Here is a 14,644-nt window from a genome sequence, read left to right as displayed (position 1 = left end):
TTTAAAAATTGGAATGTCTGTTTAACTGTTGAGTTGTAGGGATTCTTTACGTATATTGGATGCTAGACCCTTACCAGATACAGGATGTGCAATTATCTGGTCTGATTCCATACATTGCCTTTCCATTCTGTTGAGAGTGTCCTCTGATGTATGATCGTTTTTAACTTTTCTGAAATCCCCCTTACCTATTTTTTCTTTCATTGCCTGCACTTTTGGTGTCACATCCAAGAAATGATCGCGAAATGCAGTGTTATGAAGACATATTCCTATTTTTTTCTTCTAAGAGTTTTATAATTTTAGTTCTTTCTTTTATGTCTTTGTTCCAGTTTGAGTTAATTTTTGTACCTTCTGAAAGTAAGACTTGTCCAACTACATCACTGTGCATGTGAATATCCAGTTTTCCCAACACCATTTATTGAAAAGACCGCCCTGACCTCATTGAATGATCTTGGCGCCTTTATAAAAATTCATTGGACCAGATATGCATGGTTCATTTCTGGGCTATCTATCCTAGTCCTTTGGTCTATTTGTCTGTCTTTATGCCAGTACCATAGTGTTTTGTTTTGTTTTTTAAGATTTTATTTATTTATTTAACAGAGAGAGATCACAAGTAGGCAGAGAAGAAGGCAGAGAGAGGGGGAAGCAGGCTCCCTGCTGAGCAGAGAGCCTATTGCCCGGCTTGATCCCAGGACCCTGAGACCACGACCTGAGCCGAAGGCAGAGTCTTAACCCACTGAACCACCTAGGCACCCCATCTGACTTTGTTCTTAAGATCATTTTGTTTATTTGGGGTCTCTTGAGATTCTATATGAATTTTAGGGTGAATTTTTCTATTTCTGCTAATAACATCATGGGACATTTGATAAGGATTACACTGAATCTGTAGAGTGCTTTGGGTAGTGGTGACACTAACAATATGAAGTCTTCCAATCAATGAACCTGTGATGTCTTTCCATTTATTTGTCTTTTTAAATTTTTTAAAAGATTCTGTTTATTTATTTGACAGAGGGAGAGAGTGTGTGAGAGCACAAGCAGGGGGAGCAGTAGGCAGAGGGAAAAGGAGACTCCCCAGCTGAGCAGGGAGACCAATGCAGGGCTCGATTCCAGGACCCCAGGATCATGACCTTGAGTCAAAGGCAGGCTCTTAACTGACTCAGACAGCTAGGCACCCCTGAATTTCACTCAGTAATGTTTTTTAGCTTTCATTGTGGAAGTTTTTTTTTTATATTATATTTTATTTATTTATTCATTCACGTATTTATTCATTTATTTATTTACTCTTTTAGTGAGCCCTTGAAGACAGAGGTAAGGGGCAGAGGGAGAGAGAGAATCCCAAGCAGACTCTGCTCTGGGCACAGAGCCCAACATGGGGCTTGATCTCACAACCTGAGCAGAAGGTAGGCGCTTAATGGATTGAGCCACCCAGGCGCCCCCATCTGTTATGTTTGAAAGGAAAGACTATCAGCTGGGGATCAAAGTTGAGTTCTGCATTATCAAAATCCTAACAGAAGTGGAATTCAGAAACAGTGCATCTCTGATACGGCAGCCTTGCCAATGATAATTCCTTTATTTTCCCTTATTTTCCTTACCTTACCAGAGCCAGGCGCTGGAGATGGAATCCAGGGCCTCGGCTCTCACGTGGCTAATGGGCGTCTGATGGAGATAACTGAAGGCCCCATAGAGTCAGGTCCTTGATCACACCTACGGGAACACGCCAAGGTCCCCATGAATACTTACCTCTCTGCAGACTTCTGGGCCAAAAGGCAGGCTGCAGCTGGCATGGCTCACTTCTGCCAAAGGCCAGGTGCCTCTGGGCAGAGGCTCACTCTGGTCTGAGCCTCCCCATGAATTAGAGGTAAAAACCAGGACAAGGCAGGGTGTCCATTGGAATGAGGATTATGCAAGCCCAGCCACTTTCAAATGAAATGGATTCTGTGGAAGGATTTTTGTTTGTTTAGAAAACTAATATAAAAAAAAAAACACCTTGGGGCGCCTGGGTGGCTCAGTGGGTTAAGCCGCTGCCTTCGGCTCGGGTCATGATCTCAGAGTCCTGGGATCGAGTCCCGCATCGGGCTCTCTGCTCAGCAGGGAGCCTGCTTCCTCCTCTCTCTCTGCCTGCCTCTCTGCCTGCTTGTGATCTCTCTGTCAAATAAATAAATAAAATCTTAAAAAAAAAATTAAAAAAAAACAACACCTAATATTTATTATTAGATTGAAGGTGCAATACAGGTTTCCAAAACCGTGGCAGTGTTGGGACGCCTGAGTGGCTCAGTGGGTTAAAGCCTCTGCCTTCAGCTCAAGTCATGATCTCAGGGATCTCTGCTCAGTGGGGAGCCTGCTTCCCCCTCTCTGTCTGCCTGCCTCTCTGCCTACTTGTGATCTCTGTAAGTTTTTTTTAAAAAGCAGTGAGAATAACAGCATAAAAATGAGAAATTTGAAGGGTGCTTCTCGGGCTATCAATACGGCATGTGACTCTGGATCTTGGGGTTGTAAATTTGAGCCTCACATTGGGTGTGGAAATGACTTAAAAATAAAATCCTCAAGAAAAGGGGCGCATCATGTTTCAGCTCAGGTCATGATCCTAGGGTCCTGGGATCAAGCCCTGAGCTGGGTTCCAGCCCGAAGTTGGGTTCCCTGCTCAGTAAGGAGCCTGCTTCTCCCTCTCCCTGCAGCTCCCCCTGCCTGTGCACTATCAAATAAATAAATAAAAATCTTAAAAAACAAAATAAAACCCCACAAATTTTCCTAAGTAATTGCTAATTATCTCATTTGACCCCCTCACAGAACCTGCCAAGTAAAGGAAACAAGCATTATTTCCTCCCCTTTCCACCTTGGAAAAGCTCATTTACTCACCCAGGGTCTGTCTGATTCTGAAGCTGGGGCTCTTAACTGCTCTTTCTTACTCTGGATTAATCACCCCCTTTTTTTTCCCTCTGAGGGTTCAGTTGTCCCCTTTCTACTTCTTTTTTTGCCTCCTCTGGGGGGGGGGGTTTCCCCAAAAGCCTGCTGAGAGATTAGTACATTCAGCCAAGCTCAGTCTGTAAAACTTCAGAGGACTTTGCTTATTCCTGGGGGACCCACCAAGATTTGCCAGACCCTTTATGGGGTTCAGGCAAGATTCTCACAGGTGCCTTTTTGGCAAGGGGTCTTGGAAACTTCATGAATCCCAAAGGAGACTGATTCTTTTTTTTTTTCAAGGCTTTTTTTTTTTTTAAGATTTTATTTATTTATTCATGAGAGACAGAGAGAGGCAGAGGGAGAAGTAGGCTTCCCCCTGAGCAGGGAGCCAGATGTGGGACTCAGTCTCAGGACCCCCGGGATCATGACCCAAGCAGAAGGCAGAGGCTTGACCATCTGAGACCCCAAGCGCCCAAGATTTTATTTATTTGACGGAGACAGAGAGCATGCACAAGCAGGGGAAGCAGCAGGCAGAGGGAGAGGGAGAAACAGGCTCCCCATAAGCAGAGAGCCCAATGAGGAGCTGCTGGGCTGGATCCCAGGACCCTGGGATCATGACCTGAGCCGAAGGCAGAACTTTAACCCACTGAGCCACCCAGGTGCCCTCAAGACTCTGATTCTTTCTTTTTTTTTTTTTTAAGATTTTATTATTTATTTGACAGACAAAGATCACAAGTAGGCAGAGAGGCAGGCAGAGAGAGAGGGGGAAGCAGGTTCCCGGCAGAGCAGGGATGTGGGGCTTGATCCCAGGACCCTGGGATCATGACCTGAGCAGAAGGCAGAGGCTTTAACCCACTGAGCCACCCAGGTGCCCCATGACTCTGATTCTTAAAAGCTGTTCTCCATCAGCCCTCTGTGATTAAGGCAATCAGGTTCAACGCTAAAAACTGTTTTATTCTGATTTTTTAAAAAAATATTTTATTTATTTATTTGACAGAGAGAGAGAGAGATCACAAGTAGGCAGAGAGGCAGGCAGAGAGAGGAAGGGAAGCAGGCTCCCTGCCCAGCAGAGACCCCCAACTTGGGGCCGATCCCAGGACCCTGAGACCAGGACCAGAGCTGAAGGCAGAGGCTTAACCCACTGAACCACCCGGGCACCCTTATTTTGATTTTTGCTTTGGGGAGAGGAAGCAGCAGCCTGTTGAACATTTTCTCCTAAAAGAACAAATCCGTATTTATGTCCAGACCCCGGACGGATAAATTGATTTTAGAGATGCTTTCGCTGGTATTCATCCAAGTGCTGGATCCCACAAGACAAGATCAGTTTGGGGCTGAAACATTTGTGAAGATTTTATTTAAATTCCTCACCGAGTCCTGTTTAGACCAATTCTGAAGAATCGTCTCAAAACTATACGGGATTAAACTCAGTTAAAATCTATATATACGATTCCTAGAAAGGAAAAAGCAAGTAGAGAAAGGAAAGGGTAAAGTTTCTGACATCTCGTTTTTCCGTTGGAGGCAGAGGGGAGATAGATGGTCGTTAGCCTGTTAGATGATTTGGAAGCAAGTTTTGGAAAAGACTGGAATCCGAGTCAGGACTTCAAGGGTTAACCAGCCCGAGTCGCGGGCCGTTCCAAACTCCTCCTCTCGAAACTCCTCCTCCCGCAGTGAGGCGAAGATATTCGAAAATCACCCCACCGCAAGCTCCTCCCCCTGCGAGGAAACTCTCATAGAAATGCTGCAAATGACTGGGGCCCCGCACGCATTTGCCACCTGACGGCTCGAAGCCCGCCTTTCCCGCACGGACTTTACGGACTGAGCCCGGGGCTGGCGCTTTCGAGGGCGGAGGCTGGGAGCATGAGACCCGCAGGCTGGGGGCTGTGCTGGACCGCCGCCCTGCTCCTCGCAGCGATGGGGGCGGCAGGTAAGGCTGGCTCCAAGCGTCCGCATGCCATGGGGTGTGACCCCCCCCCAGAACTCGGGGAGCCCCTTGGTGACTCTGGGAGCTGCGGAAAACCACCCCATCCTTGAAAGATGCGTGGGGAAAACGGCACTTAGTCCCATCCAAACGGTTGAAGGACTGCGAGGGTTTGGAGATGTGGGGAGGTCACGAGAAGCAGGTGAGGCTTTTCCCAGGAGTCTCCGCCAGATGGGGGGACCCCCTTCTTCAAAGCGGGACACGGGCCCCTCCAGCCGTAGGGAGGCAGGGACGCCCCCACCGAGTTGTTCTGGGGTGAGGACTACCAGGACCTCGGGGGCTCAGCCTGGGGGGGGTTCTCTGCGGGCGCCCTCGCGTCCCCCCGCGGACAGAAATGTCCCAGGCGGCTCAGGTGGCTTTGTAACCCTCCAGGGCTGCCCTGGAGCCCGGGGTCCGACGCGTTGTTTCCTCCCCGGCGCCGCACGCGCGCTTCGGCCGGTGGCCACCGCCCCCAGCCCCGCCTCCGGCCCCCGAGGGCCAGTTCCTGAGCTCCCATTGGGCGCGATCGGAACACGCGAGCCTCGAGCCACTCCCCTTGGCCAATAGGGGGCGGCGGATGCGGCGTTGGGGGGGCGCGCGGGGCGACGCTCGAGGTGAGGCTGGGGACTCCCACTGCCCTTGGCTCAGGTGAGGCGACCGCCCGCGTTCCCTAGTGTCCGTCCCGGTTGCCTGTCACAACAAAGCGGGCGACGCGTCCCGGGCCCCCGAAGTCTCCTCCGCGAGCACAGGCGAGCCCCTTTTGTCCTGGAGGCCGCCCTCGCTGCCCCGGCCTGGGTCGAATTCACCTACGCGCCCCCAGGCCACCCTCAGGGCCTCCGTTCCTCCCGGAGCCGAAACGTGACCTCCGAAACGCCCGCCCCTCCTCGGTCGCCCCCGAAGGGAAATACGCGGAGACCTTCCACCGGGGCAGGGACCGGGAGGCGGCAACGTCGGACGGATCCCTCAGGGTGGCCTTTTTTTGTTCAGAAGCTTCTGAATGGGTTTAGTTGAGCGAGGTTAGTTGGTGCTAGCGGTCCTGAGTTACCCAGTGGCTCTAAGTGAGTTGCCGGGTGCTCGCTTCGGCAGCACATATACTAAGTGAGTTGCCGGAGGCATTTGACCTCGCCCTGGATCTGAGATAAATGGTTCATTTCCTACTTAGAACCCGAGTAGCCCCGAAAAGAATTGGGATTCTCTGATAACAGGATTGCGGGAAACTTTTTGTATTGACGGGAGGGGAGGGGCGGCTTTGTGCCGGGAGCTGTGACCTCGTGGAATTCCTATCAGTGACACATCGGTTTTCCCTGAGGTTGCTGCCGGGGATTGTTGGGATTAACTCCGCCACCGAGTTGCGTTTTGAGGGGGGAGCATAGCTTGTCAAGAGGCATTTAATTGACTTGTATTCAAACGCTGATGGACTCCATCCCTAGGAGGAAATCATGGCAGTCGAGTCTTGAGCAAGATGCGGTTGCTGGCTTTAGTTTCCGCTCTCCTTGGGGTTCTGATACAACTGCAGGAGGAGCAGTTTTGGGAAGGGCCAGTGGGACCCGGGTGCTTAGCCCTTCAAGCCCTGACTGGGATTCTAGTCTTGTCCAGAGCTGCTCTGGGGTCCGCTGCTTGATTTGTCCAATTTTGGTGTTCCTTTGATGAGCTGTGCCCCCCAAATTGGAAATGCACCTCCTGAAAGCTCTCTCTTTCGATTCTCTCGGCTCTTGATTTTTTTCATCCCTAAGAGGAATTCGGGGCGGTGATGCCTTGAGCAGGATGTGTTGCTTTACTTCAGTTTTCTCTCTCAGTGAGTGGCCTCCCATGTCCTCAGGGAGGCTCAGAGTCCTGATGTGTTCCCCAGACTCCTGAGGGCCAGAAGCTACTTCTCTGGTGTTAACAGCCCTGGCTGCCCCAGTGTGCTCCTTAGCGGTCTTTAAAGCATTTTGGGGGTGGGGGGGGTAGGAGGGGGATGGGATTTCTTGTTCTTTTTCCTTGGAAATGGGAGTTGTTGGAATCTGGACTGCATGCCTTCACTTAGCCAGATCCAAACCACTTAACAGTTGTGTGCGGAGTATCCTGTGTGCCCAGGGCACACCCAAATTCAGAAGAGCGGAGCATCTCGCTAAGAGCTGTGTCTGTTTCAGCAACACGCCCTGGGGAGATTCATTGGTCATTGGTGGGCACACTTTTCTTGCGGGGCAACACTGGAGAAAGGGAGAACCTTTTTTGAGACTACAGACCTTTAAGGGGAATTACGTGGATCATTCTGCCTTTCCAGGATATTTCGGCTCTAATCTGTAGGATTCCTCCCTTGATAAGATCCTAATCTAGATGCCTTTATTGCTTAGGGCTTTGACGGCCTTCTTATCCCTTGTTAAGCACAATAATAGCTTCCACACTTTCCCTCCCTGGGCTGTCAAGGACGTCACATTTGTTGATAAGACACTGTGGAAGTAAGCAGCAAGGAACCATCACAGAAACAAAGCCCTCCCCAAAGGAGCCGACCACAAAATCTTCCACTGAGATCATGCCTGAGGAAAATGCCTTGGCATCACCTAGTTTGGAAAAACACACTGGCAAATTGATTTCTCATTCGTATTCCGCTGAGTCTGTTAGCACCAGCCATTTCTTTTTTCTATAATTTTGATTCTCCTGAGGAACATCTTCAGTAGCATGGGAAAGAAAACATAGAAAGCATTTTACCACCTCATTTGCATGCTGGAGAAAAAGCAGAACTGGGCAGTCTCCTTTTCTGTTTCAATGACCTTGTTCCTGGCTTGTCGCATGTGACAGGAGAGACTTAAAGGCTAGCGTTTAGAGATTTAGGCACTTGGGGGGTGGGTGTGTGGTTTCTGTGTAATTTTAGGCATCCCCAGCATGAGGAGATAGTGGAGTGGGCGCTCCAGTTTGCTTTTACTGGAATTCAAGTGAAACCGACAAGTAAAACACAAACCTTGCTTGTCCAACAGGGAGGAAGCCCTGAGGTTTCCTCGGGTGGTGATGCGGCTAACAGGACGGTGATGCGGCTAACTGTACCCTTGCTCAGAACGGTGCTGTCTGCTGTGGGAACACCCATGTGATGTCCTGTCTCTCGGCACTTGCTGTTCCTGATCCCTGTCCCCACTAGGAAGGCCATGGGATTGATTAATTTCCCAGCTGACTGTTGCCTGGCTACACCTGTTAACAGTAAAATTCATTAGCTTTTTGTTTTTTTGGTAAAGATTTTATTTATTTATTTGAGAGACAGAGATCACAAGTAGGCAGAGAAGCAGGCAGAAAGAGAGGAGGAAGCAGGCTCCCTGTTAAGCAGAGATCCTGATGCCGGCTCGATCCCAGGGCCCTGAGATCATGACCTGAGCCGAAGGCAGAGGCTTTAACCCACTGAGCCACCCAGGTGCCCCTCTTAGCTTTTTTTTTTTTTTAAAGATTTATTTATTTATTTATTTGACAGAGAGAGAGAGAGAGATCACAAGTAGGCAGAGAGAGAAGGGGAAGCAGGCTCCCCGCTGAACAGAGAGCCCAATGCAGGGCTCGATCCCAGGACCCTGAGATCATGACCCGAGCCGAAGGCAGAGGCTTAACCCACTGAGCCACCCAGGCGCCCCCACTCTTAGCTTTTTATTCAAACCTTGTCCAGAGCTGTGGGCTAGCTCTTGGATGACCTGTCCTGATAAAAAGTAAGGGCGGGGTCTTCCTGATGGTGAGGTCTTCCCCCATCTTTGGCTAGCAAATATTTGGAAGTTGTGTTGGACAGCCCAGGTGAAAAGGAGAATGAGTAAGAGAAAAAATAAGAGAGAAGGGAATGTGTTAAGCTTTGGAATGTGCTGTGGTTACACAAACTGATAACCGAATTGCCCAACTACTGATCTCAACAGGATGACTCCCTCGGACCCCGGTTCACCCCTCACCCCACTGACTCACGGTTGAATTGTAATTACCCAGAAAACTGAAAACCGGATATGACTCACATCTCACTAGTGGCACAGGGGGTGGCACAGGCAACTGGAATGTCGGGACTCTCAGAAAAAATGAAAAAGGAAGTTCAGGCAAGGGCCGTTCGTCGTAATGAGGCTCTCCTGCCTTCCCCAGGGCACCACAACCTCCATTACCACTAATCCGCTGCTCTGGCCTCCCAACCTTTGCACAAAGCCCTATTTTACCAACAAAACATGTCACCGGAAAGACTGAGAATAGTAATAACACCTCAAGGCCCTTGCCTCCCTCTGTCTGCTGCTCCCCTGCTTGTGTTCTCTCTCGCTCACTTGCTCAGTAGCTCTGTCAAATAAATAAAATCTTTTTAAAAATGAGGTATAGGGGCGCCTGGATGGCTCAGTGGGTTAAAGCCTCTGCCTTTGGCTCAGGTCATGATCTCAGGGCCCTGGGATCGAACCCCCGCATTGGGCTCTCTGCTCAGCGGGGAGCCTGCTTCCCTTCCTCTCTCTCTGCCTGCCTCTCTGCCTACTTGTGATCTCTGTCTATCAAATAAATAGATGGGATCTTAAAAACAACAACAACAACAACAAAACCCTTTGATTTATTTAGGTCATCTCTGCACCCAGAGTGGGGCTTGAACCCATGACCCCTGAGATCGAGTCGAGCACTCCTCAGACCTGGCCTGTCAGGCGCCCCCCGCAGACACACCTCCTTTTCTTTTCTTTTTTTTTTTTTTTTAAAGATTTTATTTATTTATTTGAGAGAGAGACAGTGAGAGAGAGCATGAGCGAGGAGAAGGTCAGAGAGAGAAGCAGACTCCCCGTGGAGCTGGGAGCCCGATGCGGGACTCGATCCCAGCACTCCGGGATCATGACCTGAGCCAAAGGCAGTCGTCCAACCAACTGAGCCACCCAGGCGTCCCTACACCTCCTTTTCTTATGCTTCTCAGATACTGCCTTTCTGCACACATGGAAAGTTTTGCTCCCCTCGTGGAGCAAGTCGAGGTTTTTCCTGCACTTATTACTCACTTTATGTCTCTGTGTCACATTTTGGTAATTTAGTGTAAACATAGCTGCTGTATGCACTGAGAAGGCCAATTCATTGGACTCGCTTTATTGCGATACTCATTTTGTTGGGGTGACCGGAAACTGAACCTGCAAGGTATGCCTGTATGTAAATAATTAGATAATAAATTAAAAGTAAGTAAATAGTTATTTGAGTTAAAATAGCTTTTTGGGGGCGCCTAAGTGGCTCAGTCACTAAGCATCTGCCTTTGGCTCAGGTCATGATCCTGGGGTCCTGGGATCGAGCCCTGAAGTGGTTTCCCTGCTCAGCGGGGAGCTTGCTTCTTCCTCTCCCTCTGCCCCTCTCCCCACCGCACCACACTCCTGCTCAGTCTCTCTCTTTCCTCTTTCTCTCAAATAAATAAAACTTTAAAATAATAATAATAATAAAAGAGCATTTTTTAAAAAGATTTTATTTATTTATTTGACAGAGAGAGATCACAAGCAGGCAGAGAGGCAGGCAGAGAGAGAGAGAAGCAGGCTCCCCGCTGAGCTGAGAGCCCGATGCGGGGCTCGATCCCAGGACCCTGGGATCATGACCTGAGCCGAAGGCAGAGGCTTTAACCCACTGAGCCACCCAGGCGCCCCAAAAAGATTTTATTTTTAAATAATCTCTACGTCCAATATGGAGCTTAAACTCAATACCCTGAGATCAAGAGTTCCATCCCCACTGATGGAGGTGGCCAGGTGCCACTAGGAAGGTGGTTTTTAAACTGGGTCCCAATGTCCGCAGCCCCAGGGCACTCAGCCCAGCTTCAGGATCAGGTCCAAGCCTGGTGAAAATGATCAAGGGGTCTGGAGCCGCTCAACCAGTTGTGCCACGCAGATGCCCCTTGCGGTCCTATTTTAAACTACGCCAGCTGTTCCCTTCTTTTCGCCTAAGTAGGGCTTTGGAATTCCTTGAACTTAGCATTGTCTTGCACCTGTGCCAGTATTTCTTCCAGGTCCCAGAAATGTTGCACTTTAACTTGAACTTTGCGGGTTCTGCCCTGTTACCCTCTTACAAGGTAGAGATTAGAAGTGTTCCCCCTTTCCCAGCCCTTTGCGTGGGACGGTGAGGGACCTGGCTCTGATTTTCCCCATACCTATTGCACAAAATTATTGCAACTGTGTCAGGCATTGGCCCATGCCTGTGTGGTGCTGCAAGGATGAAAAGGACATTCCTTGCCCTCGGGGGTTTTTAAATTTAGTGGGGAGACATGCAAGTAAAGAGGTGATTTTCCTGTAGTGTGGTAAGAGTGAGAAATGGATGTTTTAGGAGCTCCTGGGGGTGCAAACCCAGTTTTTTGGAAGGTCCGCTTCAAAGTTTAACTGTTAGTCAAGCAGATTACCCCCAAACTTAGTGACTTAGAACAACACACATTTAGGGGTGCCTGGGTGCTCAGTGGGTTAAGCCTCTGCCTTCGGTTCAGGTCATGATCTCAGGGTCCTGGGATCGAGCCCCATGTCAGGCTCTCTGCTCAGCAGGGAGCCTGCTTCCCCTTCTCTCTCTGCCTGCCTCTCTGCCTACTAGACAGAGATCTGATCTCTGTCTATCAAATAAATAAATAAACTCTTTAAACAACAACAACAACAACAACACATTTGGGGGCACTTGGGCGGTGCAGTCCGTTAAGTATCCAACTCCTTGGTTTCGGGTCAGGTCATGATCTCAGGGTTGGGGGATCGAGCCCCGCATTAGGCTTCTCACTCATCGTGGAGTCTGCTTGAGGTTCTCTCTCCTTTCCCATTTGCCTTTCCCACTCGTGCTCTCTCTCTCTCTCTCTTTAAAATAAATAATCTTAAAAGCAACAACAACAACATGCATTTACTATCTCACAGTTTCTACGGGTCAGGGATTTGGAAGCAGTACAGCTAGATGGTTTTGGCCCAGGGTCTTCCAGGAAGCTGCAATCTGGATGATTGCAGGGGAGAAAAAAATTAGGAGAGTCGGGACCAAGCTGCAGGAATTTGGGCTCTGAGGCTGTGAAACTTTTACGGGATTCAGCATGGAGGCAGAATATGGATCACAAGGTTCATTGTGGAAGGGGCAGGAGAAAGTCCCTTCTGCAGTGTTGTAATTCACGTTGCTTTTGGGGCAGGGAACCGTTGGTGAAATCTAGTGATCTCAAGGTCATCGCCCCCTTCGTTGCTTGTAGGCAAACTTTCAGGTCAGCAATTTATGGGGAAGACAGATGTCTGCATATGTGTGTATGGAAGGCAATGGGCTGGAAAGAGGGCTGCCCAGATACCCATGAGCTTGGAAAGGTAGTACTAGGTAGGTCCTTTTGGATCCGCCGTGGGTCACCTTCACTCTCTGCCCCCTAATGTCTTGACATTAATGTGGATGGAGACCACAGTTGTCCCATTTTGGCCAAGAATGGCATGAGCTTTCTCTCTCTCTCTTTTTTTAAAGATTTTATTTATTTATCTGACAGACAGAGATCACAAGTAGGCAGAGAGGCAGGCACAGAGAGAGGGGGAAGGAGGCTCCCTGCCAAGCAGAGAGCCCGATGTGGAACTCGATCCCAGGACCCTAGGATCATGACCCCAGCCGAAGGCAGAGGCTTTAACCCACTGAGCCACCCAGGCACCTTGAGCTTTGTCATTTTAATGACTTGGTTTCCCGTGATGTCAACCCCTAAAGGTTTTCTTCTCCGCCTGCCCCACCCCATGCTCCACAAATCTTTATTGACCCTCCTTGTTCATCCTAAAGAACAGAAGCGTTCTAATATATGTAAGCTTTCACCTGAAGGAAGGACTCTTTTTTTTTTTAAGATTTTATTTATTTGAGAGAGAGCAAGAATGAGAGAGAGAGAGCATGAGAAGGGGGGGAGGGTCGAGAAGCAGACTCCCTGCTGAGCAGGGAGTCCGATGTCAGACTCAATCTGAGCCAAAGGCAGACACTTAACCAACTGAGCCAACCAGGTGCCCTATCCTGAAGGAGGACTTACTAAAAATACCCTTTTTATTTTGGAATTATATTAGATTTACAGAAAAGTTGCAAAGATACTGCAGAGAATTCTTTTAGAACCTGCATCCAGGGACGCCTGGGTGGCTCAGTTGGTTAAGCAGCTGCCTTCAGCTCAGGTCATGATCCCAGCATCCTGGGATCGAGTCCCACATCGGGCTCCTTGCTCATCGGGGAGCCTGCTTCTCCCTCTGCCTCTGCCTGCCATTCTGTCTGCCTGTGCTTGCTCTCTCTCCCTCTCTCTCTGACAAATAAATAAACTAAAAAAAAAAAAAAAAAAAAATCTTAAAAAAAAAAAACCCCGCATCCAGATTCCCCCAATGCTAACATCTTACAGACAATGGTATATTTGTCAAAACTAAGAGTTTGGGGCCCCTGGGTGGCTCAGTCATTTAAGCTTCTGTCTTCAGCTCAGGTCATGATCCCAGAGTCCTGGGATCAAGCCCCGAGTTGGGCTCCCTGATCAGCAGGGAGTCTGCTTCTCCACTCCCTCAACCCCTCTCCCTGTTTGTGCTCTCTCTAATAAATAAGTCTTTTTTTTTTAATTAAAGATTTTATTTATTTATTTGACAGACAGAGATCACAAGTAGGCAGAGAGAGAGGAGGAAGTAGGCTCCCTGCTGAGCAGAGAGCCCGATGTGGGGCTCCATCCCAGGAGCCTGAGATCATGACCTGAGCCGAAGGCAGAGGCTTTACCCCACTGAGCCGCCCAGGCGCCCCTCTAATAAATAAGTCTTAAACAAAACAAAGCATAAAGCTAGGAGTTTAATGTTGGTCCATTACTGTTAACTCTAGACTTCATTTGGATTTCACCAACTTTTCCCTTTCTTCTTTCGGGACCCAGTCCAGAAATCCATGTTGCATTTGGCCCTGAAGTCTTTCATCATTGTCTTAACCAGTTGCTTTCCAGACTCTTTCAGTCACATACCTCCACTGGTTTAAAACAAAAAACAGGGGCGCCTGGGTGGCTCAGTGGGTTAAAGCCTTTGCCTTCAGCTCAGGTCATGATCCCAGGGTCATGGGATCGAGCCCTGCATCAGGCTCTCTGCTCGGCGGGGAGCCTGCTTCCTCCTCTCTCTCTGCCTGCTTCTCTGGCTACTTGTGATCTCTGTCAAATAAATAAATAAAATCTTAAAAAAAAATAAAATAAAATAAAACAAAAAACAAAACAAAAAAAACCCCGCTATGTTCTCCCCAATATAATTATTCATGTAGACTACTGCTACTGTATTACGTACATCGTAAAATAAACTCCACAGAAAAGCAAGATGTTGAACAAGATGAGCTAAAAATACTTAACACTTTAGGGGTACCTGGGTGGCTCAGTGGGTTAAAGCCTCTGCCTTCGGCTCAGGTCATGATCTCAGGGTCCTGGGATCGAGCCCCGCATTGGGCTCTCTGCTCAGCGGGGAGCCTGCTTCCTCCTCTCTCTCTGCCTGCCTCTCTGCCTACTTGTGATTTCTGTCTGTCAAATACATAAATAGAATCTATAAAAAAAAGTTTATAAATATTTAAAAAATATATTTTTTTCGTGATAGCTTCCTAGGATTTTAAATCCTAGGGCAGGGAAGGCCGGGGTTTTTTTTTGTTTTTGTTTTTAAGATTTGTTTACTTGAGAGAGAGAGAGAGAGCGTGAGCACATGAGCACCTGGGCAGGGCTGCGGGCAGAGGGAGGGAGAATCTCAAACACACGCTGACCGTAGAGCCCAATCCAGGGCTCGATCTCACATTTTTTTTTTTTAAAGATTTTTTATTTATTTATTTGACAGAGAGAGATCACAAGTAGACGGAGAGGCAGGCAGAGAGAAAGAGAGAGGGAAGCAGGCTTCCTGCTGAGCAGAGAGCCCGATGTGG

The 14,644-nt window shown here is 48.7% G+C and overlaps 1 protein-coding gene across 1 annotated transcript in view; it reads left to right on the top strand.

The window, feature by feature from the left end:
- The first annotated feature begins 4,642 nt into the window (after positions 1 to 4,642).
- Positions 4,643 to 14,644, top strand: part of LDLR (low density lipoprotein receptor) — a 36,363-nt gene continuing 26,361 nt past the window's right edge. The window contains exon 1 of the mRNA XM_047702137.1: positions 4,643 to 4,822. Within this exon, the coding sequence (XP_047558093.1) occupies positions 4,756 to 4,822 (67 nt within the window). The 5' untranslated portion in view covers positions 4,643 to 4,755. The remainder of the gene's footprint in view (positions 4,823 to 14,644) is intronic.

The sequence above is a fragment of the Lutra lutra genome, chromosome 1 (genome assembly GCF_902655055.1).
Source record: "Lutra lutra chromosome 1, mLutLut1.2, whole genome shotgun sequence".
NCBI classification, from domain to species: domain Eukaryota; kingdom Metazoa; phylum Chordata; class Mammalia; order Carnivora; family Mustelidae; genus Lutra; species Lutra lutra.
This window is presented reverse-complemented; position numbering and strand designations above follow the sequence as displayed.